The following is a 24,363-nucleotide window of genomic DNA, read 5'->3' as shown; positions in this document are numbered from 1 at the left end:
TTATCACCATATTATCACCTTTATTTTGCCCAAAACGTTAAGATCATAATTAGAGAACAGCAATGACTGTAGCACGAGAAAGATTATAACTACATTTTCTGAAGGTAACAACAGGTCACTAATCAGTAGGACGTGTACAGGCCTTTGCTGTGAATGACTTCAGCACATCTGCGGTCACAGGACATCACTAGTCTCTCACACAGCTCTGGTGTGATTTTGGTCCACTCTTCTTCCAGTCTCTTCCACAGTTCTTTGACTGTTGTGGGTTTCTTGGCCATAAGTTTGTAACCAAGGATTTTCCAGAGGTTTTCTGTTGGGTTTAGATCAGGACTCTGGGCTGGCCATTTTATTGTTTGAAGGAACTGCTTTGCCCGTTTTGCTGTGTGACAGGGGACATTGTCCTGCATGAAAATTGCTGGCTAATTGAGTGATGAATGCAGGTAAGAAACCACGTGTTGTTGAAGAAGGTTGTGATCCACACTTGCATTCACTCTGCCATGTAGCTGTATGAGAGGTCCAACTCCTGCTGCAGAAAACATTCCCCAAACCATGACACTTCCACCACCTTTCACTGACTTTTTAACACACTTTAGGTTCAGTCTTTCCCCAGATTGTTGATGAACATGTTTCCCATCAGACCCAAGTAAATTAAACTTGTTTTCATCACTATAATGAACAATGAACCACATCTTCTTTGTCCACACAACATGCTCCTCACCAAAGGTGAGTCTCGCCTTTTGATTCTTTCTGTTAATGAGAGGTTTGGTCACTGCAGAGTGAGCTTTCAGTCCAAATGCTCTTAAACATCGTGACACTGTATGACGAGACAGATCCTTACCCTGTTCAATGCTGAACTGAGGAGCAATTCCAGCTGCAGTGTTGAAATGATTAGCTATGGAGATTCTCCGCATTATCATGTCCTCTGTTGCATTTATCTTTCAAGGCTGACCAGCCTTCTAAGGGGACTTGAAAGCGTTTGTGATGTTGTAAAGATTCAATATTCTCAAAAACACAGACTTGGAACGACCAACTTCTCTTGCTATGGCTGATAGGGTCACCCCTTTGGCCTTCATCTGGACAACCTGCTGCTGGAGGGTTTCAATCACTTTGGAATGGCACACCATTTTTGCAAAGTTAGTGCAAAGTGGAAAATTAGGCTGCCAGTTAAATAGGATTTGTCAGATTATTAACGAAATTAGCACCAGGTACCAGACTAAAGCCCGCTTTACACATTGCAATATATTTTACAGTCCGTCGTTGGGGTCAAGTTGTAAGTGACGCACATCCGGCATCGTTCGTGACGTATTTGCGTGTTACACCTACGTGCGATCAAGATTGAACGCAAAAACGGTGATCGCAAACACATCGTATCTTTGTCTAGAATTGAACGTTTTGTTGCACGTGCCTAGTCAATTGAAACGTGTGACATCCCTCATACGATTTTGCAAATACAACTTTCAGGCCGGCTTCTCCCTTGCGAGTTTCTCGCAGTAGAGCAATGCGAGAAAATCTTGCATTGGAATCGGACACATGTTAGTGAATGATTCGGCTTGCATTTGCGATTTTTTTTTTTTCTCAGTCCAGATCGGACTGAGAAAAAAAATCGCAGCATGCTGCTTTTGTCAGTCGGTCACTATCTCTGTCCCTCTCTCTCTGTCCATCTCAGTCAGTCAACCCCCCTCTCTCATACTCACGCATCACCGATCACCGGCGCGGCACTGCACGGCGTTCACACTGCTCTGGCGGCTTCTCCTCTTTTGAAAAAGCCGGCCGCTCATTATTCAATCTCGTATTCCCTGCTTTCCCCGCCCACCGGCGCCTATGATTGGTTGCAGTCAAACACGCCCCCACGCTGAGTGACAGGTGTCTCACTGCACCCAATCACAGCAGCTGGTGGGCGTGTCTATACTGTGCAGTGAAATGAATAATTAAATAATTAAAAAAAACGGCGTGCGGTCCCCCCCAATTTTAAAACCAGCCAGATAAAGCCATACGGCTGAAGGCTGGTATTCTCAGGATGGGGAGCTCCACGTTATGGGGAGCCCCCCAGCCTAACAATATCAGTCAGCAGCTGCCCAGAATTGCCGCATACAATAGATGCGACAGTTCTGGGAGTGTACCCGGCTTTTCCCAATTTGCCCTGCTGCGGTGGCAATCGGGGTAATAAAGAGTTAATGGCAGCCCATAGCTGCCACTAAATCCTAGATTAATCATTGCAGGCGTCTCCCCGAGATACCTTCCATGATTAATCTGTAAGTTACAGAAAATAAACACACACAGCCGAAAAATCCTTTATTTGAAATAAAAAACACTAACAAATTCCCTCGTTCACCAATTTTATAAGCCCGGAAAAGCCCTCTATGTCCGGCGTAATCCAGGATGGTCCAGCGTCGCTTCCAGCTCTGCTGCATGAAGGTGACCGGAGCAGCAGAATACACCGCCGCTCCTGACACCTCCACGCAGCAACTGAGGTGAGTAGCGCGATCAGCTGAGCTGTCACTGAGGTTAGGGGCACTTTGCACACTGCGACATCGCAGGTGCGATGTCGGTGGGGTCAAATTGAAAATGACGCACTTCCGGCATCGCATGCGACATCGCAGTGTGTAAAGGCTGGATGATACGATTAACGAGCGCAAAAGCGTCGTAATCGTATCATCGGTGCAGCGTCGGCGTAATCCATGATTACGCTGACGCGACGGTCCGATGTTGTTCCTCGCTCCTGCGGCTGCACACATCGCTGTGTGTGAAGTCGCAGGAGCGAGGAACGTCTCCTACCGGCCTCACTGCGGCTTCCGTAGGATATGCGGAAGGAAGGAGGTGGGCAGGATGTTGACATCCTGCTCATCTCCGCCCCTCCGCTCTGATTGGCCGCCTGCCGTGTGATGTCGCAGTGACGCCGCACGACCCGCCCCCTTAACAAGGAGGCGGGTCGCCGGCCACAGGGACGTCGCACGGCAGGTGAGTGTGTGTGTGAAGCTGGCGTAGCGATAACTTTCGCTACGCCAGCTATCACCACATATCGCTGCTGCGACGGGGGCGGGCACTATCGCACTCGGCATCGCAGCATCGGCCTGCGATGTCGCAGTGTGCAAAGTGCCCCTTACTCGTGGCCACCGCTGGATCCAGCGGTGGCCGCGGGTAACCTCAGTGACAGCTCAGCTGATCGCGCGGCTGTCTTCAGTTGCTGCGTGGAGGTGGAGTGTGACTACGCATTACACACGCTTGGCAAGTCAATAAATAAAAAACAAAAAGGTGCACAATGCATGCGTTACAGAACACATGATCTGAAAGATCGCAGACAAAATTCATCAATTTAACATAGACTACTAATGCATGTGTGACAGCAAATGAACGACCTACGTGCGATCTCATTAGATCACATATGCGATCTGGGCGTGTCACATCGCAAACGCGATTGCACAACAAATTGCAACGTGTAAAGCAGGCTTTACACCAATAATTTGCAGGTATCTGAAAGTTTTCTCTAATTTTGATCCATGTTCGTTTTCATTTATCTTATTTACATTATTATTATGAGCTTTACAATAAATTCAATTTATGAACTAAGCTTAAAACACTGCTAGGTTACTCATGTTAGGATATAATCACATAGGACCACAGAATAATGTTAACATTTAGGAAATTGTTTGTTATTCTCTAATGTTGATCATGAGTGGATATATATATATAATATGTGTGTGTTGTTTTTTTGTTTTCCAATAAAATCACTTGCTTGTTGCTTCCACATTTCTATTTGGACAGTAGCGGCGGGGCGCACAGCGATGACGTCATCGCTGTGCTCACCGCTCTCTACAAAGATCAGCTGGCCGGCACAGACAGGAAGACATCGTGATGCTGCAGACAACAGTGACGGCTCCACTCAGCGGTGCTGCAGCTGAGACAGAGAGGAAGATGATCGGTGCTGCAGGGAGTGAGGAATGGTGAGTATAAACTTTTTTTTTTTTTCTGTGCCACAGAATACAGGCCATATACCAGGATGGGGTATATTATGAGCATGATGGGGGTATATTATGAGCAGGATGGGGGTATATGAGCAGGATGGGGGTATATGAGCAGGATGGATGGGGGTATATGAGCAGGATGGCTGGGAGTATATGAGCAGGATGGATGGAGTTTTATGAGCAGGATGGATGGAGTTTTATGAGCAGGATGGGGGTATATGAGCAGGATTCATTGGGGTATATGAGCAGGATGGATGGGGGTATATGAGCAGGATGGATGGGGGTATATGAGCAGGATCGTATACAAGGCAGGAGGATCGTTACCAGAATGGGGTACCTTAGTAGAGAATTTGGGGACATTACCCCCATAATAGTGTCAGCAGCAGATCCTCGCTCCATAACAGTGTGTCATGACCACATTTTTTGGTTAAAATTTTATTTTCCTATTTTCCTTCTCTAAAACCAGGGTGCGTCTTATGGTCAGGTGCGTCTTATAGTCCGAATAATACGGTAACATATGCCATGCTGACATGGCTATTTGGAGATTGGTTTTGCGGTGCACAAAAATTTAAAGGTTGTGTCGCCAGTTTCCAAGATTTTTAATGTTTTCATTTTTCATTCGAAAGAGCTGTATCATGTGTGAGACTCATGTGGGATTAGTGGATGAGGGCAGGTATATCTCACCCCGGTATCGGTCCTATGTGACTTAGCCTGGTCAGGATCACCTGGCTGCTAATGAATTAATGGGAGGTGAAGGACTGATGTAAAAGGAGTCTGAGAAGTTGGGGGAGGGTCTCCATCTGGGCAACACAGTAAGCCTGTCTGTGTAGGAGACACTTGTGAGGAGCGCAGTGCCTGATGTCTGTATGGTTTAGCTGGAAGGGAAAAGCCCTCCAGTTGGTAGTTAGGATATTATCCTGTATAGTTAGCGCCGGACAGGCAAGGATTTATTTTGTTGGTGCTTTTCTTTTGTTTATGCTTCACTGCAATAAACCTGACCAAGCGTCAGTTACACCTTGAATTCGGCTGTCTGCCTGAGGTAAATACGTGCCCTTTGAACCCAGCAAAGGCGATCCCTTACCGTGTTATCACATTGTGGTGGAGAACGCGGGCAGCACGTTAAAGCGCATCATAATGGATGACGTGGTGAAAGCGCTGGTAAAATCCGCAGCTGTGCAGCAAGAGGCTAATCGCTTGATGTCGGCACAGTTGAAGGAACTGGTGGAATCGACGGTTAGACACCGCCAACTTTTGCAGCAGGTGGCGCAGCGTCTGGCGACCGTACCTGAGAATAATGCGGAGGCTGACCAGAGGGTGATTCATGTGAGTCGGTACTGGCAGAAACTAACCACAGAGGATGATGTTGAAGCTTACCTAACCACCTTTGAACGGACGGCGGAGCGGGAAAAGTGGCCAAAGGAGCGATGGGCCGACTTGCTTGAACCGTTTCTGGCAGGTGAGGCCCAAAAAGCCTACTTTGATCTTGAGCCTGAAGCCGCGTACGACTTTGATAAACTAAAAGCCGAGATCCTGGCCCGGCTGGGAGTGACGACGGCCGTGCGAGCACAGAGAGTTCATCAATGGACTTATCAGCCCGATAAACCACCACGGTCACAGATGTTTGACCTCATTCACTTGACCAAGAAATGGCTACAGCCCGAGGTTTTGACGGCGCCAGAGATGGTACAAAGAATCGTCCTTGATAAATACCTAAGGGCTCTACCGCCAGCTCTGAGAAAATGGGTGAGCCATGGAAACCCCACGACAGCAGATCAGCTAGTGGATCTAGTGGAGCGTTATTCTTTGACAGAAGGACTTATGGATGATGCTACACATCCTCCCTCATCCCCTTCTCGGCAAGGATCTGGTAAGACTGTTCCAGGATCTAGGGGAGTAGGAGGAAAAAGTACTAAGGCAGTGGAGGAGGAAAATAGGACTGCTGGCCCTGTGAGGCCTAAGGTGCCAAACTATGGTCTTAGCAAGGGGCCCGTGAGGTGTTTCCACTGCCAGGAGGTGGGCCACATTGCTGCAAACTGTCCAGTAACTGCAGAACCGATGCAGTGCGATGTCACAGACTTTGAAAAACGCATGGCTATGGTTGCACGGGTAGTGTGTATTGCGGCATGTCAAGACGATATGAAAAAACACCTGTGTGAAGTGTCCATTGATGGCAATACTGTTGTTGCACTATTTGACTCGGGAAGTGTGGTGACTCTGGTAAAGGCCAGTCTGGTAGCAGTCCCGATGGGACCGTCAGATAAATTTTCTGTGACATGTGTGCATGGAGACACCTGCTCGTACCTCACAACAGTCTCCTGCATTACTACGCTCTATGGGTCTGTGCATCATAAGGTGGGACTAGTACCAGCATTATTGCATGATATCATTTTGGGCAGGGATTTTCCCCACTTCTGGCAGTTGTGGGAGAACCAATTAGTACCCCAGGGTAGCCGCACAGATGGTCCTTCTCCCACACCTTGTGTGGGCCCGGAGCCACTAGAGGATGCCCCACAAGAGGAGTCAGAGATGGAATCCTCTGAGACCAACCTCGAGTTCTCATTTTCAGTTCTGGCGGGCGATACCGATGAACCCAGGGCAGAGGTAGACGTGGGCGGCTGTCAACCTTCTGGTTGGCTGAATTCGAAAGTCCAGAAAGATGACTTCCAAAGTGAGCAAATGAGAGATCCTACCCTGTCTCGGGCTATAAAAAATGTTAAAATGATAAACGGGGTGCAGGTGGATGCAGGTACTAGGCTGGCTTACCCCTACATGGCCCTGGAGAATGACTTTCTCTATCAGATAGAGAAGAAGGGGGACGACACAGTGCAACGATTGGTTGTGCCGAAACCCTACAGGCGGAGAGTGCTGGACCTGGCACACGGACACGTGATGGGGGGTCACCTGGGGGTCCAAAAAACCACCGAAAGGATATTACACTGTTTTGTTTGGCCCGGCATGCATCACGATATTCGCACCTATTGCGAGTCTTGTCCCGACTGCCAAATCTCTGCACCTAGGCCCCGTTTCTGTAACCCCTTAGTACCTCTGCCCATCATCGAGATCCCATTTGAGAGGATTGGGATGGATCTAGTGGGACCCCTCCCCAAGTCTGCACGAGGACACCAGCACATCCTTGTCATCGTGGATTATGCCACACGTTACCCCGAGGCTATCCCTTTGCGTAACACGGCCACCAAGACCATTGCCAAGGAGCTGGTCCATGTGTTTAGTCGGGTCGGTGTCCCAAAACAAATACTCACAGACCAAGGGACCCCCTTTATGTCCAAAGTAATGAAAGAGCTCTGCAGGCTGTTACAAATAGCACAGTTACGCACCTCCGTGTATCACCCTCAAATGGACGGACTGGTCGAACGGTTTAACAAAACCTTGAAACAGATGCTCCGTAAGGTGATAGACAAGGACGGGAAGAACTGGGACTACTTACTCCCATATTTGCTTTTTGCCATCCGGGAAGTGCCCCAGTCTTCCACCGGGTTCTCTCCTTTCGAGCTTCTGTACGCCCGACGTCCCCGTGGAGTGTTAGATATCGCTAAAGAAACCTGGGAGGGACAGGTCACCCCGTTCAAAAGCGTAATAGACCATGTAACCCAAACGCAGGACCGTATTGCCGCGGTGATGCCCATCGTTAAAGAGCATATGATACAGGCTCAAGGGGCACAGAAAAGGATTTATGATAGGGGGGCCAAGATCCGTACTTTTGCACCTGGAGATAGGGTGTTGATACTGGTCCCCACGGCAGAGAGCAAATTCCTGGCAAAGTGGCAAGGCCCCTTTGAAATTATGGAACAGGTGGGTGAGGTAAACTACAAAGTGTACCAGGCTGGTAAAAGGAAGCCTGAACAGATTTATCACGTGAATCTGATAAAACCCTGGAAGGACCGTCCAGCTCTGTCAGCAGGTCTGGCTCTTCCGGTCTGCACGCAGACCATACCGGAGGTCGGGATTGCGGAGACGCTGTCGGAGCGGCAAAAGACAGATGTCAAGCAGTTTGTAATCAGCAATCACGAGTTTTTCTCAGAGAAGCCCGGACAGACCCCTCTCATTAAACATGATATCATAACAGAGCCCAGGGTAACAGTTCAGGTAAAGCCCTACAGAATACCGGAAGCTCGGCGGGAAGCTGTCTCCCGAGAAGTGAAGACCATGTAAGGCTAAGTTCACATTTCCGCTAAAATCTATCAGTCACAATCCGCTGCTCTTGTAAACAGCGGAATCCGTTTAGCGGATTCCGCTGCTCCCATAGACTTGTATGAGCAGCGGATTGTGACTGATGATGCTGCGTTGCACCCTCCGCCCGACTGATCAGTCGTGGAACGACTGACCGCCGGGCGGGAGGAACGCAGCATGTAACGTTTTTTGAGCAGCGAGATCCGTCGGATTTCGCTGCGCATGCTCTCTGGCTCCCTGCACACGTCACCAGCTTTGGTTGGTTACCCGATATTTACCCTGGTTACGGTGCAAGGAGCCAGCGCTAAGCGGTGTAGGCCCGTAACCAAGGTAAATATCGGGTAACCAAGGTAAACATCGGGTGCTTTGCTGTTACCCGATATTTAGGCTGGTTACGTGTGCAGGGAGGCCGACACTTCCCCGCTCGGCCCCGCCCCCTCCCGCACTCCGCACATGTATGTACACACACACACACACACACACACACACACACGTGTCCCCAGCCATGCAGACAAGCACTGCCACTGACACCCTCGTCTGGCCCCGCCCCCTGCTCGGCTCCGCCCCCTCCCGCACTTTGCATGTGCACACACACACATACATACATACATGCACATACACACACTCACACATACACTCACCTGTCCCCAGCCATGCAGACCGCAGCACTTCCACTGACATCCTCAGCGCCTGGCCCCGCCCCCCCGCTCGGCTCTTCCCCCGAACTCCGCCCCCCGCACACAACGGAATCCGACAAAGAATTCTGTTCTTTGTCATCCGTTGTACAGCGTTGAACAGCGCATCAGTCACATGCGTCAAGCGACGCATGTGACTGATACAAATCAACGGAAATGTGAACTTAGCCTTAGAGTTAGGTGTAATCGAGGAATCACATAGTGCCTGGTCGAGTCCAATTGTGTTAATACCGAAACCAGACGGCTCCATTCGATTCTGCAATGACTTCAGGAGACTAAATGCGGTCTCCAAATTTGATGCCTACCCTATGCCGCGGGTCGACGAATTAATAGATCGGCTTGGAAAAGCCCGGTATATCACGACCCTTGACTTAACAAAGGGCTATTGGCAGATCCCGCTAACGAGAAAACTGCTTTTTCTACGCCGGACGGTTTATACCAGTATGTATATATGCCGTTTGGGCTTCACAGGGCACCGGCAACCTTTCAAAAGGTTGATGGACCGAGTCCTGAGGCCCCATAGGCAGTATGCTTCTGTGTATTTGGATGACATAGTCATATACAGCCTGGACTGGGAGACACACCTCCAGAAACTACAGGCCGTGATTGAGGACCTGCGGGGGGCGGGTCTAACAGCAAACCCCAAGAAATGTCATATCGGGCTGGAAGAAGCCCGGTATTGGGATACGTAATTGGGAGGGGAATCGTTAAGCCCCAGATTGACAAGATACAAGCCATTCAGAGCTGGCCACAACCAGTCAACAAGAAGCAGGTGAGAGCTTTTTTGGGAATAGCCGGCTATTACCGACGGTTCATTCCCAATTTTGCGGCCACCGCTGTTCCCCTGACCGATCTTACCAAAGGGAAAAACTCGGTCATGATCAAATGGACCGCGGCAGCCGAAGAAGCCTTCCATAACTTGAAACTAGCTCTTTGCTCTCAACCTGTGCTAGTGACTCCTGACTTTCGCAGCGAGTTCGTGGTCCAAACGGACGCTTCTGACGCCGGTATAGGGGCCGTATTGTCGCAACTGAAGGACGGAGAGGAACACCCGGTCCTTTATCTTAGTCGGAAACTGAATAAGCATGAACAGAAATATGCGGTAGTGGAAAAGGAATGCTTAGCCATTAAGTGGGCTCTGGAGTCCCTCAAATATTACTTGGTTGGAAGGAAGTTCCGGCTGATCACTGACCATGCCCCTCTCAAGTGGATGCACTTGAATAGGGAACGGAATGGCCGAGTGACCCGGTGGCTCCTTGCACTTCAGGCCTACCGGTTTACAGTGGAACACCGCCCTGGGGTGCAGATGGGGAATGCTGATGCCCTGTCTCGTGTGCACTGTTTTGTGGGTGCCGTTGCTCAGCCGAGGTGGTCTGAGCAGAGGGGGGGATATGTGAGACTCATGTGGGATTAGTGAATGAGGGCAGGTATATCTCACCCCGGTATCGGTCCTATGTGACTTAGCCTGGTCAGGATCACCTGGCTTCTAATGGATTAATGGGAGGTGAAGGACTGATGTAAAAGGAGTCTGAGAAGTTGAGGGAGGGTCTCCATCTGGGCAACACAGTAAGCCTGTCTGTGTAGGAGACACTTGTGAGGAGCAGTGCCTGATGTCTGTATGGTTTAGCTGGAAGGGAAAAGCCCTCCAGTTGGTAGTTAGGTTATTATCCTGTATAGTTAGCGCCGGACAGGCAAGGATTTATTTTGTTGGTGTTTTTCTTTTGTTTATGCTTCACTGCCATAAACCTGACCAAGCGTCAGTTACACCTTGAATTCGGCTGTCTGCCTGAGGTAAATACGTGCCCTTTGAACCCAGCAAAGGCGATCCCTTGCTGTGTTATCACACATGGCTTACTTTCTGGGGAAGAGAAAACATTTTTATTGATACCATTTTGTCATAGTTATGACGTTTTGATCACTAGTTACATTTTTTGTAGTATTGCAGCAACCAAAAAAACAATTTTGTCGATCTTGCAATTTTTTGTTTATTGATCATGTTAATTATATTTCTATTTTGATAGATTGGACTTTTCTGAACATGGCGATACCACAAATGAGTAATTTTTTTTTTTATTATTTTAATTTTTAATGGGCAAATGGGGGATATTTGAACTTTTATGTTTTTGTTTTTTTTAAACATTTTTTTCTCACCTTTAACTGTTCTTAATAGTCCCGTTAGAGGTTCTGAAGCTGCGGTCATCTGACTGATTGTGCTATATACAACAAGATGTGCATCCTTATTTGCATATCAATTCAAACACTGATTTCTCAGTAATTGAGAAATGACTGGTCATGTGAAGATATTGCTGGACTTGTTTAAAGAGCTACACATGGCTATGAATAGTTTGGGATGTGAAATCCTGCTGAAAGATTCATTTTAGTACTGTTAATAGTGGTGTCTAGGATTTAAAATATTCATGACATATCCTATGGGTAGGTCATCAATATTAGATTGGTGGGGGTCCAACACCCGGCACCCCCACCATCAGTTAAGTTATTATCTGGTCCAGAAGTGGCCTGATGTAAACAGTCTAAGGAGCTGGAACGGCATGACCCCAGACACAGTAAGGCTATGTTCACACAGGGCTTTTTTGGTAAGTTTTTTTTCCTGACCAAAATCTGATCTTGTGGCAGGCAATCTCCTTTGAGTCATCTGTGTTTTTGGTGCGTTTTTCATGCGTTTTTTTAGTGGCGTTTTTACTGCAGATTTGGTGCGGATTTGCTGCTTTTTTCTACAAAATGGGTTGTATCAATGAAAAAACGCAGCAAATCTGCAGCAAAGAATTGACATGCTCATTCTATAAAAACCTGACCAAAAACGCAGGTATTTGACAAAACAGTCAGGAAAAGAACCTGATGTGTTTGTGTGTGTGCATGAGATTTCAGAACTGTCATAGACTTTGCTGGGACTGTTAAAAGCAGCTTTTTATTAGCATGGATTTGGATAAAACCAAGGCAAATCTGCAGCTAAAAAACGCAGCAAAAACTAAACAAAATAGCCCTGTGTGAATGTAGCTTAAAGGCATTCATGTACTGCAGATTGGCTTCAATTCAAGTGACTGTAAACTCAATGATTCTATATTAATGGTCTGATCTGATATTGATGACCTATGGATTGGTCATCAATATGTTATTTCTGAACAACAGCTTTAAATCTCATGCTGGACCAAGACTTATGATTACAGGTGAATGGACCAGTGGAAGTTTGGTTCGGCAGGTTCATCCGGACTTTATCTAAAGTTCGGTTCTGGACCTGGACTTAACCTGAATCTCAAGAGAAGTCACTAATTGGGCAGTTCAGGTCTCCGTCCACATGCAGACAGCCATAAACAGATTACTTCCAGGGATGGCTGGGGGGATTTTTCCTTTTGTTTGGTGCACACTACATCCGATAACGTACTTGTAACCCCCAGTGTGAGCCGTTCAAACACTGCAAGTGGCTCGCACTGGGCTAAGCACTGAGTATAACCGAGCACAGTGATGCTCGCGGAAATGATTTCCATGCGTAAAGTACCCAAACACTGTTCTTTTTTAAGGGTCTGTGCTTGGTGTGAACACCAACCTTCAGGTTCGCTCATCTCTACTGTTGATTTTAAAATTTTAATTCCATACATACAACACTGACAAATGTTAATATCTGTGTTGCGTTCTTCATGAGCATCCATGTATATCCCCATTACGATAGCCTTGCGGAGATAAACGGCGGCAGAATTAGGTACTTATTCCGATCTGCCGTTTATAAACGGCAGGCAGAAATAAGTGAATAGCCCCCCCCAGAGTCAGAAAATCTCCAGGGTTTCAGCTACCGGGGGTAGCTGAGACCCTGGAGATCATGATTCAGGCCGTTTTTTCCGGTCCCCGCTCACGTCATCACCGGTATACACTGTATATCGACGATCACGTTATAGTAAATGACAGCGCTGGTAAAAAATTATTTATCTCCCATCTGGCATGAACAAACATGTCAGCTGGGAGATAAATCCCCTACCCGGTCCCCCGGTGTCACCAAAGTTCCCCCCCGACCCCAAACCCCCTCCCAGAAATCCAAGATGGCCGCGCACACAGTAGCACACCGGCCGCATTCACCCTACTCCTCTGATTTCTGTCGCATGTGCCATGACACATGCGACAGAAAACTCCTCCCCAGGCCCTGCCAGGTCACCCCCTATACCCCCCTGGTGTTCCCCGGTGTTCTATGGTACCTGTGCAGCGTTGATCCCCCGCGTCCCTCCTCCTTCACAGCAGACGCTGGTCACATGCGCAGAGCGGCTGTCAGCTCAGCTTCCTGTGTTCAGTGAGAACGGCTGTGAAGCTCTGCTGGCTGCTCGCACACAGCTGCTGTGGACCTAGGGAGTGTGGGTGCAGATTCATTGCACCCACACTCCTCACATGAAAGTTCTGCACTCCTAGAAAATGGGGGATACGTTCCCTAAGCATGCCCCCCATATTCTAGAAGGTCCAGAGTCGTCGTGGGACCCCCTTACTGGATTACTGCGGTTCAGATTTTTTTTTCCTTACAATAAATTGGTGAAAGAGGGAATGTTTTGGGGAGTGTTTTTACAAATACATTTTTTTTTGTCGTTTATTTTTTTTGTTAGTACTGACAGTTCGTGATGTCGGGTATCTGATAGACGCCGTTACATCACAAACTGCTGGGCTTGATGTCAGGTGACATTACAGCTGGTATGAACCCCATTTATTACCCCGTTTGCCACCGCACCAGGGCACGGGATGAGCTGGGGTGAAGCGCCAGGATTTGCGCATCTAATGGATGCGCCACTTCTGAGGCAGCTGGGGCCTGCTATTTTTAGGCTGGGAAGGGCCAATAACTATGGATCTTCCCACCCTGAGAATACCACACCACAGCTGTCTGCTTTACCTTGGCTGGTGATCCAATTTGGGGGGGGCCCTGCTTTTATTTTTTTTTAATTATTATTATTTATAAATAATTATAAAAAAGAGCCTGGGGTGACCTCCAAATTGGATCACCAACCACGGTAAAGCTGCCAGCTGTGGTTTGCAGGCTACAGCCGTCTGCTTTACCCTAGCTGGCTATCAAAAATGCGGGGACCCCATGTCATTTTTTTTTTAATTATTTATTTTTTGGCTAAATACAAGGCTAAGCACCCTTTAGTGCCACATTAAAGTCACTAAAGGGTGCCAGCTTAGAATATGTAGGGGGGTGGAACACTATATATGTGTTTGACATCTGTCTATCTATGTACTCATCCTTCCTAGCTTTTTTGACTGCGTGCCTGCGATTAGGGTTTCAAGCATTTTGGACGCTGTGTTTTCGCTGCATTGTACAATATAATCGCAGTGGAAGGATTTTTAGAAATCCCGTACCCACTGTGCGTATTGTCTCCACAGCATAAACTGACATCTGGCGCTGCAGAATGTCAATTTATGCTGCAAAGAGGAAAGTTCTTTGTGGAGAGAATAGAGCTAAAGTCAGCAGCAGCCCAGCTGCGTTCTTCCGTGGACAACACTCACATCTCCGCAGACTCAGTGTCGCCGGATCGTGGGCACATATCCTAAAAGTTGGACATTTGCTGCTAGAGCATCTGTGATGCCCCTGGGGTTTCAAAATGCTCACTATACTCCTGAATAAAATCCTTGAGGGGTCTACTTTCCAAATTGAGGTCACTTATGGGGGATTTTTACTGTATAGGTACCTTTTAGGGGCCCTGCAAATATGCAATGGTGTCCGCAATCTATTTCAGCTTTTCCAAAATTCAAATATTGCTCCTTCCATTCCAAGCCCTCCCATTTGTCCAAACAGAGGTTTCTCACTACATGTGGGGTATCAACGCAATCATAAGAAAGTGGGTAACCAACTGTAAGGTTCACTTTTTGGTGTTACCTCTTGAAAAGTGAGTTATTTGGTGCTAAAGCAATATTTTTGTGAAAAAAAATGAAAATTTTCAATATGACAGCCTAATGTTATTAAATGTAAAGTATCTGTGGGTTCAAAATGCTCACTATATCTCTAGATAAAATCCTTAAGGGGTCTAATTTCTAAAATGGGGTCACTTGTGGGGGTTTCTGCTGTTTAGGTACCTTAGTGGCCCTGCTAATGGAACATGGTACCCGCAATCTATTTCAGCCAAATTTGCTTTCCAAAATTCAAATATTGCTCCTTCTGTTCTGGGCCCTCCCATTTGTCCAAATAGAGATTTCTGACCACATGTGGGGTACCAGCGTGCTCAGTAGAAACTAGGGAACGCATTTTGTGTTCCATTTTGTTGTGTTACTTCTTCTAAAATAAATAAATTGGCCCTAAAGCAACATTTTTTTAGGTAAAATATTTTTTTTTTCATTCCACATTGCTTTATTCCTGCGAGGCACCTGAAGGGTTAATAAACTTCTTGGATGTGGTTTTCAGTACTTTGAGGGGTGCAGTTTTTAGAATGATGTCACTTTTGGGTATTTTCTGTTACCTCTGTCTCTCAAAGTCACTTCAAATGTGGTGTGGTCACTAAAAAAATGGTTTTGTAAATTTTGTTGAAAAAAATGGGAAATTGCTGATGAACTTTGACCCCTTTTAGCTTCCAAACCCCAAAAAAATTTGTTTCAAAAGTGGTGCTGATGTAAAGTCAACATGTGGAAAATGTAATTTATTAACTATTTTGTGTGATATAACTCTCTGGTTTAAGGGCATAAAAATTAAAAGTTTGAAAATTGCAAAATTTTCAAAATTTTTGTCAAATTTCCGATTTTTTTCATGAATAAACGCAAAATATATCACCCTAAATTTATAACTATCCTGAGCTACAATATGTCACGAAAAAACAATCTCAGAATCACCGAGATCCACTGAAGCGTTCCAGAGTTATAACCTGTGAAAGTGACAGTGGTCAGAATTGCAAAAAATGGCCTGGGCATTAGGGACAAAACTGGCTTCGTCCTTAAGGCGATATATACCGTGTATCCCAAATGTTACAGCATGGAACTAAACAGAGTTACAAGATTGTGGCCCTGTGTAACACCCCCAGGGACTGTGAAGCTTTTCTTGTGTTTTTTTTTTTTTTTAAGTAAACAAGTATGTGGAGCAAGCTAATAAAACTATTGCAACACTGAAATCTGTGATGTAGCCAGTTGCTGTCTGTCTGATGGTGAAATTAGATGCTTCGTACATAGTATTTTTTTCGTCTCACATTAAACAAACACTCTCCAGTAATGCCCTCCTTTAGCGTGGACAAAAATGAAATCTCCTGCGGTCCATGGAGAAAGTATAGCCAACAACCACAAACCATGCTCATCCAAATGTGAGCCTTATGCTTTAACTCTGCAGTCGCCAATGCTGAATGGAAACTCAAAGTGTAAAAGTTCTAATGCGTGGATGTGCAAAATCTCAGTACAAAGGCAACAACTCTTTTGAAAAATTTAAAAAAAAAATTGTGCCAAACATGACTGTCTTTTTAAAAGAAGAAAAAAAAGATATTTGTTTACACTTTGAACGCTGCAGATTCCTGTTTCTTAGGCTACATGCACACGATCCGGACATGCTTCTTCCTGGACGGAGCATGTCCACTCCTGCGGGGCTGCGAGTGTTCTCTGCAGGAAACCGCAGTGGTCTGTGCCCACAATCAGGTTTCGGACATCTGCAGACTTTTTCTCTGTTCTCCCTGCGGAGAACACTCGTGGCTCCGCAGGATAAATTGACATGCTGCGGTACAGAAATCTGCACCACATGTCCGTTTACGCTATGGGAAAAACGAGCACAGTGGGAAGGAGATTTCTATAAATCCATCCACTGTGCTTGTACTGTACATCGCTACATTTTGGACGCAGTGAAAACATGCTGAGTCGAAAACGCTGCGAACACTGATCATGGGTACTTACCCTTATAGATATACTATGCAAACTCATTCTCTACATTGTGCACTCAGCCTAAACAGAAGCTGATCTGTCTCATGAATGGAAATTGTCTTTTTCTCATCCATATAACTTGGGCCTTCTGTTGTGATTTCAGTATACAACCTGTATTAACTGGACATGGTGAACACACAATTTTATAAGCTAATATCATCCAAAAACAAGCTTGCTCCTCAAGGAAGTTTATGCTCATGCTCACTTGAATGCAGGTCTTTTCTCCGAGCGCTCGATATTGACGTAGGCAAAGAGGCCTACGTCAACAGGACCTCACTGGTGATCCCATAAGCTGACTTCTGACAAAACAGAACAGCTACAACAGTGATTAAAGAAAAAGAATCATTCACTATTAACATGACTACTTTAGTGAGGCGATCCACAAGACTAATGTCGTTGGATATCAGTGGGCTCAGCCGATATTAGTCCAACAGTTTATGATCTAGTGTGTGTGATTTCAGACTATCACTCCTTTTGTTCTTGGCAAGATAAGCCGCCAAAGAGTCTGGCAGCGGCTTCCTCATAGAGAACACAGGAGCAATCGGTATCTAGCACTTCTGTGTATGGCGAGTTGGAAGACAGAGCTGCCGACCGAACAGTGAGGTAAACCATTGTTTGGCCAACAGCTACTGTGTATAGAGCCTCCTATAGAGGTTGTCCATGTTTTGAACAAGTCTGCAGTTATTCAATTTGACTGAGACTTGTGAATCCCCACATCATTTGCTATCAGGATTCTCCAGCGCCAGGAGCCGGCAGTCAAGTATGTGATATGCATACTCTTGTCTACATTCCAACTAAACATGCACACAGGGGCGGACATATCAATGGTCCAACCTGCTTTGGGCTGCACATGGGCCCAAGAGGTAAGGGGGCCCATTTCTACTGCCAAAGCAAGGGGAATGAGTTACTTGACTGCAAAGGGCCCATACATTGTTCTTGGACAGGGGCCCTTTTCTATCTGTGTCCACCAGTGCGTGCAGGGCCTAGCTCACTAACGGTGAACTGAATGAGTCTATTCACGTGGAAAATCCTGAAAATTAACAAGTCTGCAGTCACATACAATAATTGCAGACTTTTGGGCCAAACCATACATAGAAAGAGCTATCCACAAATAGGATCTTACATATTGTGTATAGGACACATTATATTATGTGTAAAAAAATGGAAACTGTTGCTTAGAAATGTTAATTGGACTGAAAAAGGTTTGTACAGAACAACGGCATAACTATTGTGGGTGCAGGGGTTGCAGTTGCAATTGTAACCTAAAAGGGGGCCCAGGAGGTCCTTTTTATTCCAATGAGAAGACCACAACTAATAAAGGCTTATGATACTGTAGTTGGACGTCCTATTGCAGATTTTGCATTAGGCCTATAACACACTGCTATGGAACTAATGTTTTTTTCCAATTTAAAGTTTTATTGGTTTCAAAAGAAAAACATACAGATAGTTACATTGTCCAATACCTTAAGATATTAGGTGTTATAGCATGGAAATAGAACGAGCCTTTACAACAGGTCCAAGTCTTAGGGTGGTGTCACACACAGCGACAACGATGTCGCTGCTACGTCACCATTTTCTGTGACGTTGCAGCGACGTCCCGTCGCTGTCGCTGTGTGTGACATCCAGCAACGACCTGGCCCCTGCTGTGAGGTTGGCGCTCGTTGCTGAATGTCCAGCTTCATTTTTTGGTCGTCGCTCTCCCTCTGTGACGCACACATCGCTGTGTGTGACAGCGAGAGAGCGACGAAATGAAGCGAGCAGGGAGCAGGAGCCGGCGTCTGGCTGCTGCACTGTAAGCTGTAACCAAGGTAAACATCGGGTAACCAAGGTGGTTACCCGATATTTACCTTCGTTACCAGCCTCCGCCGCTCTCACGTTGCCAGCGCCGGCTCCTGCTCTCTGCACATGTAGCTGCAGTACACATCGTGTAATTAACCCTATGTGTACTGTAGCTAGGAGAGCAAGGAGCCAGCGCTAAGCAGTGTGCGCGGCTCCCTGCTCTCTGCACATGTAGCTGCAGTACACATCGTGTAATTAACCCGATGTGTACTGTAGCTAGGAGAGCAGGGAGCCAGCGCTCAGTGTGCGTGGCTCCCTGCTCTCTGCACATGTTGCAGAACATCGACGCGTGTCGTTATGATCGCTGCTTCGGCTGCTGTGTTTGACAGCTAAGCAGCGATCATAACAGCGACTTACAAGGTCGCTGTTACGTCACAGAAAATGATGACGTAACAGCGACGTCGCTGTCGTTTAGTGTGACCCCAGCTTTTGGCTCAACAACTTTACAACAGTAGGTAAGAAAAAGTTGGACAACGAGTCTTACCACAGATAAGAACATGTCAGACGTACAGAGAAGTGGACGGGGAGAGATAAGAATCAGAAAGGAGAGGGACGGGTTTAGAATGTGGATCAGTGAAGAAAGAGGTATAGGGGAGGATGTGTGATGACCGGGACAGTATTTTCAACTGTTGAATCCAAAAGAGGAGAGTGAGTGAATGTTTTCTGGGGGGTGATACATGCCAAGGAGTCTAATCACTGGGAGTTAATTAAAGCTAAGAACTTGGGGCCCGAGAGGAAAACCTCCCACGTGAGCCATTTAGAGGAAGTTTCCACTATCTGACCTCGCGACTGGGCCATTACCATCTCCATACGGTGTACTGTATTCACCTCTGTCGCCCATTCCTCTATGGTCGGGGGAGTGGAGTCTTTCCAATGTCGTGGGATCACAGTCTTGGCGGCCTGGAGGAGGGGACCCATGAGGGATTTTTTATACTTTTTTTCTGACATTTTAAACATAAATAGCAGGGCTGCGTCAGGACGACTAGGGAGGAACTAATGTTTTCTCAATGTGTATAGTTATATAAATGTTTAATACTAATTTTAACAAGATTTTACAATTTGGGTAATTTTTGCACATACATTGCGGTGAAAAAGAACACATCATGTAACTCAGACTAAGTCATCAACTATTAGAAGTCACTTCTGTTATGAAAAAAATCCATACTGGAAATAGAGCTGCTGTGTGAATTTTCAATTTATGCTGCCAAATTTAATCACAGATTGCATTCATTTATAATCACTGAGGTAAAACCTGGGGAACTCGAACAGCAAGATCCGCATCAAAGATGCATATAACTCATGAATGCAGATATTGCAAAACGCGTAGTGAACTTTTATTGGTAAATTTTGCCCCATGTGCCCTTCCAGTCAAATAATAACTAAAGGGTCATTTGGAAACTCACCCTTAGCATACCTGGCATTTTTGCATTGGGCCTGTATGTCTCCTCACCATCACCAGGACTGGCTTGAAAAGCGTCCATCCTCCTGCAGTCCTGAGCAATGCAACAAGCAACATCTGTGAGTCTTGGCTGCAGCGAGCTGAATTTTCATCTTGTCATATAGAATTTCCTGGGTCTGCTTCCAAAGCGATGTCTAATTTTATTACCCTTTTTTTATTGTCTTTTTCGATTTTCATAGAAAGAGTCTTCCAGCGGAACGTCCGAATATTTTGCTGATCACAGAGAATGTGAAATAAACAACCTCTTCTCCTCCGCACTGAAGAAGCAAGCTGCCCTGAAAAACATGTAAGCTCTCCTCCGAGGTGACGAAATCATGAGGTGATGGTGATGTCTGAATTTGGGCCTACCATAGTTACACTTGCCAGGCAAATCTGCATGGGATTGATGCTAAGCTTTATTATGTTATATAAGGGAACAAGATGGGGACAGCTGTTTTCAGATGATGTCATGTCCTCCCCATCACGTCTTGACGCCACTCATTTGCATGGCTCTTCTGTTAGGATATGTAAGAGCTTGGCATGTGGCAAACTCACTTGATAACCTAGATTGATGGGCTTGGCCTCCAGAGACTTCTTCTTGATTCTAATACTCAATGTAAATTATGGCACTGGCTATTGAGTAATATCATTAGGTGCCTTGGGATGCATTCCTTAAAAAGCCCTATTTATGCTATAATATTTTATTCAGCCTCCACTGAAACTCGATCCTCGTATGCAATATTGACCTTAACATCTGTAACAAATTTAGTCAGCACACTGTGAGCCTCTCCATAGCCAAGTGACTAAATATGTATATATGTATATCCGTGCACGTTCAGGATGAAGTATGATAGCATCCCCTCCCTGCAAACAATGTTTCTTGTCATGATATCTGTATGGCAGCTTTGTTACTCTTCAGGACGGATGTTTTGTGAGCCTATTAAATTCGTAATGAATTACATGAGCAGTGAGAAGAACAAGCCTTGTTTTCTAAATTACAGAGCAAAAAAGACAAAAGCAACGAAAGATTCCAGCCCCGAATCCGGTAGGGACTGTAAAGCGTGCCCTCGCCTTGGGCTAGCGGATTCTGACAAAGGAAGCAAGATTAATACCCCATCTGAACCACAGTGTAGGAGTGTGGATCACGCTCAAGATTGCGTAAATACCACTCAGAACAACTTGGAGCTTCCTGATGCCGAAGTGGAAAATGATGTTAATAGCAGACAGCCCCGCAGGACTAGCAGCCAGCACAAACCCAAATCTGCAGAGTGGTTACAGACACAAGACCCGACCGAGGCTCTTTCCTGGATCTGTGAGTCAGCGCTGCTAAAACAAAAACAATCCCTCCGAACAAGTATTATGCAACAGAAGAGGAGACGACACAGCTCGGAAGGGAAATCTACATTCAGCCGTAAGAAAGCAGACTTGAGGGATGATACATTCATTAGGCCGACTGAAACTGCTTTAAGGAACCTTAATATAAAGACGTTTTCTGGAGGTGATGCAAGAAAAACAGTAGAGCAGACAACTAAACTTAAAGCTGTCACTGATGTCAACAAGCTACATGTGTCATCAGATGACACCATTACAAAGAAAACCCCCGAGGAGAATAAAAGGCCCACAGAAGGCCAGTCTAGAAAACTAAAACTCCAGAGGCCAAAAAAAATGCATTGATTTGAGTTTCTTAAGCCAGCCATACAAATTAGATGGCTGTCGGTCAAACGATGTTTCTGCCAATTTTTTGGCTGACAGCCATTTCGGTTGACTCTCCCACACACAAGACCATTAGTTTGGCCTAGTTACTCCTATGTTCTCTATGAGAAAGTCACCAACAGAAAACACACCTGTGCCAGTGGCTTATTACCGGGAGAACAAAGTGATTGGCAGTGCGATACGTCTGATTCACATCTTCTCCAGCATCATTTGTTCTACGTCCCCATACACATTAGAAAGTCGACTTACCTTCCAGAGCTGCATTCACAATTCTGCTGGTTTCTATTAGGAAGTAGATGACATTTTAGTGTGGTAGGACAATATATTGGGTCAGCTGTTTTTTCTGTAATCAGATTAAACCTGCTTTGTGTATGGCCTCATTCACACATCTGATTTTCTTGTATATGTTCTATATGTTCTATTTTGCTGTTAGAACATGTTCCCATTTTGTACATTAATTTTCATGTCGCTACGGAAAAAAAAAATTTGTCACTTTAAAATTTGATCCAATTTGTGGATCAAGCTCGCTTATTCAAGTGATTGAGTATGAGACAAATACAAACAACTCAAAGCCGCTATATCTATTTATTGACTAATGTTATCAGAAGCTGGAAAACCACCATAATCTTCTATAAGTTAGGAAACCGCCAAAATCTTCTATAAATTAGGAAAACGCCATAATCTTCTATAAGTTAGGGAACCACCATAGTCTTCTATAAGTTAGGGAACCGCCATAATCTTCTATAAGTTAGGGAACCACCATAGTCTTCTATAAGTTAGGGAACCGCCATAATCTTATATAAGTTAGGGAACCGCCTTAATCCTCTATATGTTAGGGAACCGCCATAATCTTCTATAAGTTAGGGAACCGCCATAATCTTATATACGTTAGGGAACCGCCATAATCTTATATAAGTTAGGGAACCGCCATAATCTTATATAAGTTAGGGAACCGCCATAATCTTATATAAGTTAGGGAACCACCATAGTCTTCTATAAGTTAGGGAACCGCCATAATCTTCTATAAGTTAGGGAACCGCCATAATCTTCTATAAGTTAGGGAACCGCCATAATCTTCTATAAGTTAGGGAACCGCCATAATCTTCTATAAGTTAGGGAACCGCCATAATCTTATAGAAGTTAGGAAACTGGAGTAGAGGAAAAGCTCGCAGATCTGACCAGCGTCATTGACTACATTGGTCCAGTGCAATGCAAGATTTTAGCATATTGCTCTTGTCCAATATAAACGCTAATATGAGTGAGGCCTTAGGCTGACAAATACAGCACATATTGCATGGTCACACTCACCAGGTATTGTGAGAGGGAACAGGGTTACAATACAACTAAACATTCCCCTACTACCAGATCCAGAAAACAATGCAATTATCCCTTTCCTAGGGGGAACAGCCAAAATCAGCTTCACTGATACTGACCAGAGGTAGGCATACACACATATATATATATATATATATATATATATATATATATATATATATATATATATATATATATATATATATATATATATATATATATATATATATATATAAATCCTAGAAAAATAGCATAGAGTGCTCTAGAAAGTATATAGAAACTACATTTTCTATCATATGCATAATATGAATATATTCTGCTCAGCCATTGACCAAGCAGGCGGCAATTTTTGGAGATTTCTGCTCTAAAGCCTGCAGTATTGTGAATACAGCTCTAGGCTGTGACCTGGGATCTGCACAAAATGAGCATGTAATGTATGTAGTAACTCAACTAATGTGAATTATAGGTGTTTCTCTACTGAAGCTTCCTTGTTGTATAATGAATGGTTATAAAACTGTCTAATTGTGGTTCAGGGGTTCAGATCCTCACTATTTTCAAGATCTGTTTGTCAGTGAATAGAAACATTTTTTATTATATCCAAGGCTAAGAAACCTGTCTGTATTTAAAGAGGTTGGCCACTACTTTAACATTGAAGGCCTACTTTATCGGTAGGGGTTCAACACCTGGCCCATCGCTGAATAGTTGTTTTTCAGTGCTGGCGGCAGCAGCAGCAGGCAGCCGGAAATGCTCAGTTCTGGAGATGCCCTGTCAACTGATAGCGGCCGCAGTCGGGCACTGCACATCTGCCTCCCATTCAGATCAATAGGATTCTGATGTGCAGGAGGCTGCTGTCGCTGCTATCAGAAGACGGAGTAGCTCCGGAGCTGAGCATTTCCAGCTGCAGCCGCCGATATACTGTAGAGAGCAGCTGATCAGCGAGGTGCCAGGTGTTGGACCCCGGCCGATCATACATTGATGACGTATGGTATGGATAGGCCATCAATGTTAAAGTAGGGGACAACCTCCTTAAGTGCACATGTGAGAGGGTAATACATATTGTATTCTGTTAATGTAGCCTCTCCATCAGCAAATATTTCATGTACTTGTGAATTGCTACAGTATATCAGTGTAGGTCAGATACTGTATCAACTTGGCGATAAGGAGATTGTCTTGGCAAGATCCACTTTTCAGTGGGACTAGATTGTCGTGTGGGGGGATTCCTCTGCATGTTAAAAGGAAACCTGTTATGAGTATTTTATACCTCAAACTGGCGCTATAGTTCTCAATAAATCTAAACCTTGATTGTAGAAATCCATTTTGCAGTTTCTGAGGAATGCAGCAT

At 45.4% G+C, this 24,363-nt stretch overlaps 1 protein-coding gene across 1 annotated transcript in view; it reads left to right on the top strand.

The window, feature by feature from the left end:
• SLX4IP (SLX4 interacting protein) overlaps positions 1-22,547 on the top strand; it is a 139,135-nt gene extending 116,588 nt beyond the window's left edge. Inside the window, exons 5-6 of the mRNA XM_075341445.1 lie at positions 20,195-20,301; positions 20,996-22,547. Coding sequence (XP_075197560.1) covers positions 20,195-20,301; positions 20,996-21,668 — 780 coding nt within the window. The 3' untranslated portion in view covers positions 21,669-22,547. The remainder of the gene's footprint in view (positions 1-20,194; positions 20,302-20,995) is intronic.
• The last annotated feature ends 1,816 nt before the right edge of the window (positions 22,548-24,363 follow it).

Source organism: Anomaloglossus baeobatrachus, chromosome 3, assembly GCF_048569485.1.
Source record: "Anomaloglossus baeobatrachus isolate aAnoBae1 chromosome 3, aAnoBae1.hap1, whole genome shotgun sequence".
Taxonomy (NCBI): domain Eukaryota; kingdom Metazoa; phylum Chordata; class Amphibia; order Anura; family Aromobatidae; genus Anomaloglossus; species Anomaloglossus baeobatrachus.
The sequence above is the reverse complement of the archived record's forward strand: the minus strand, read 5'-3'. Positions and strand labels throughout refer to the sequence as shown.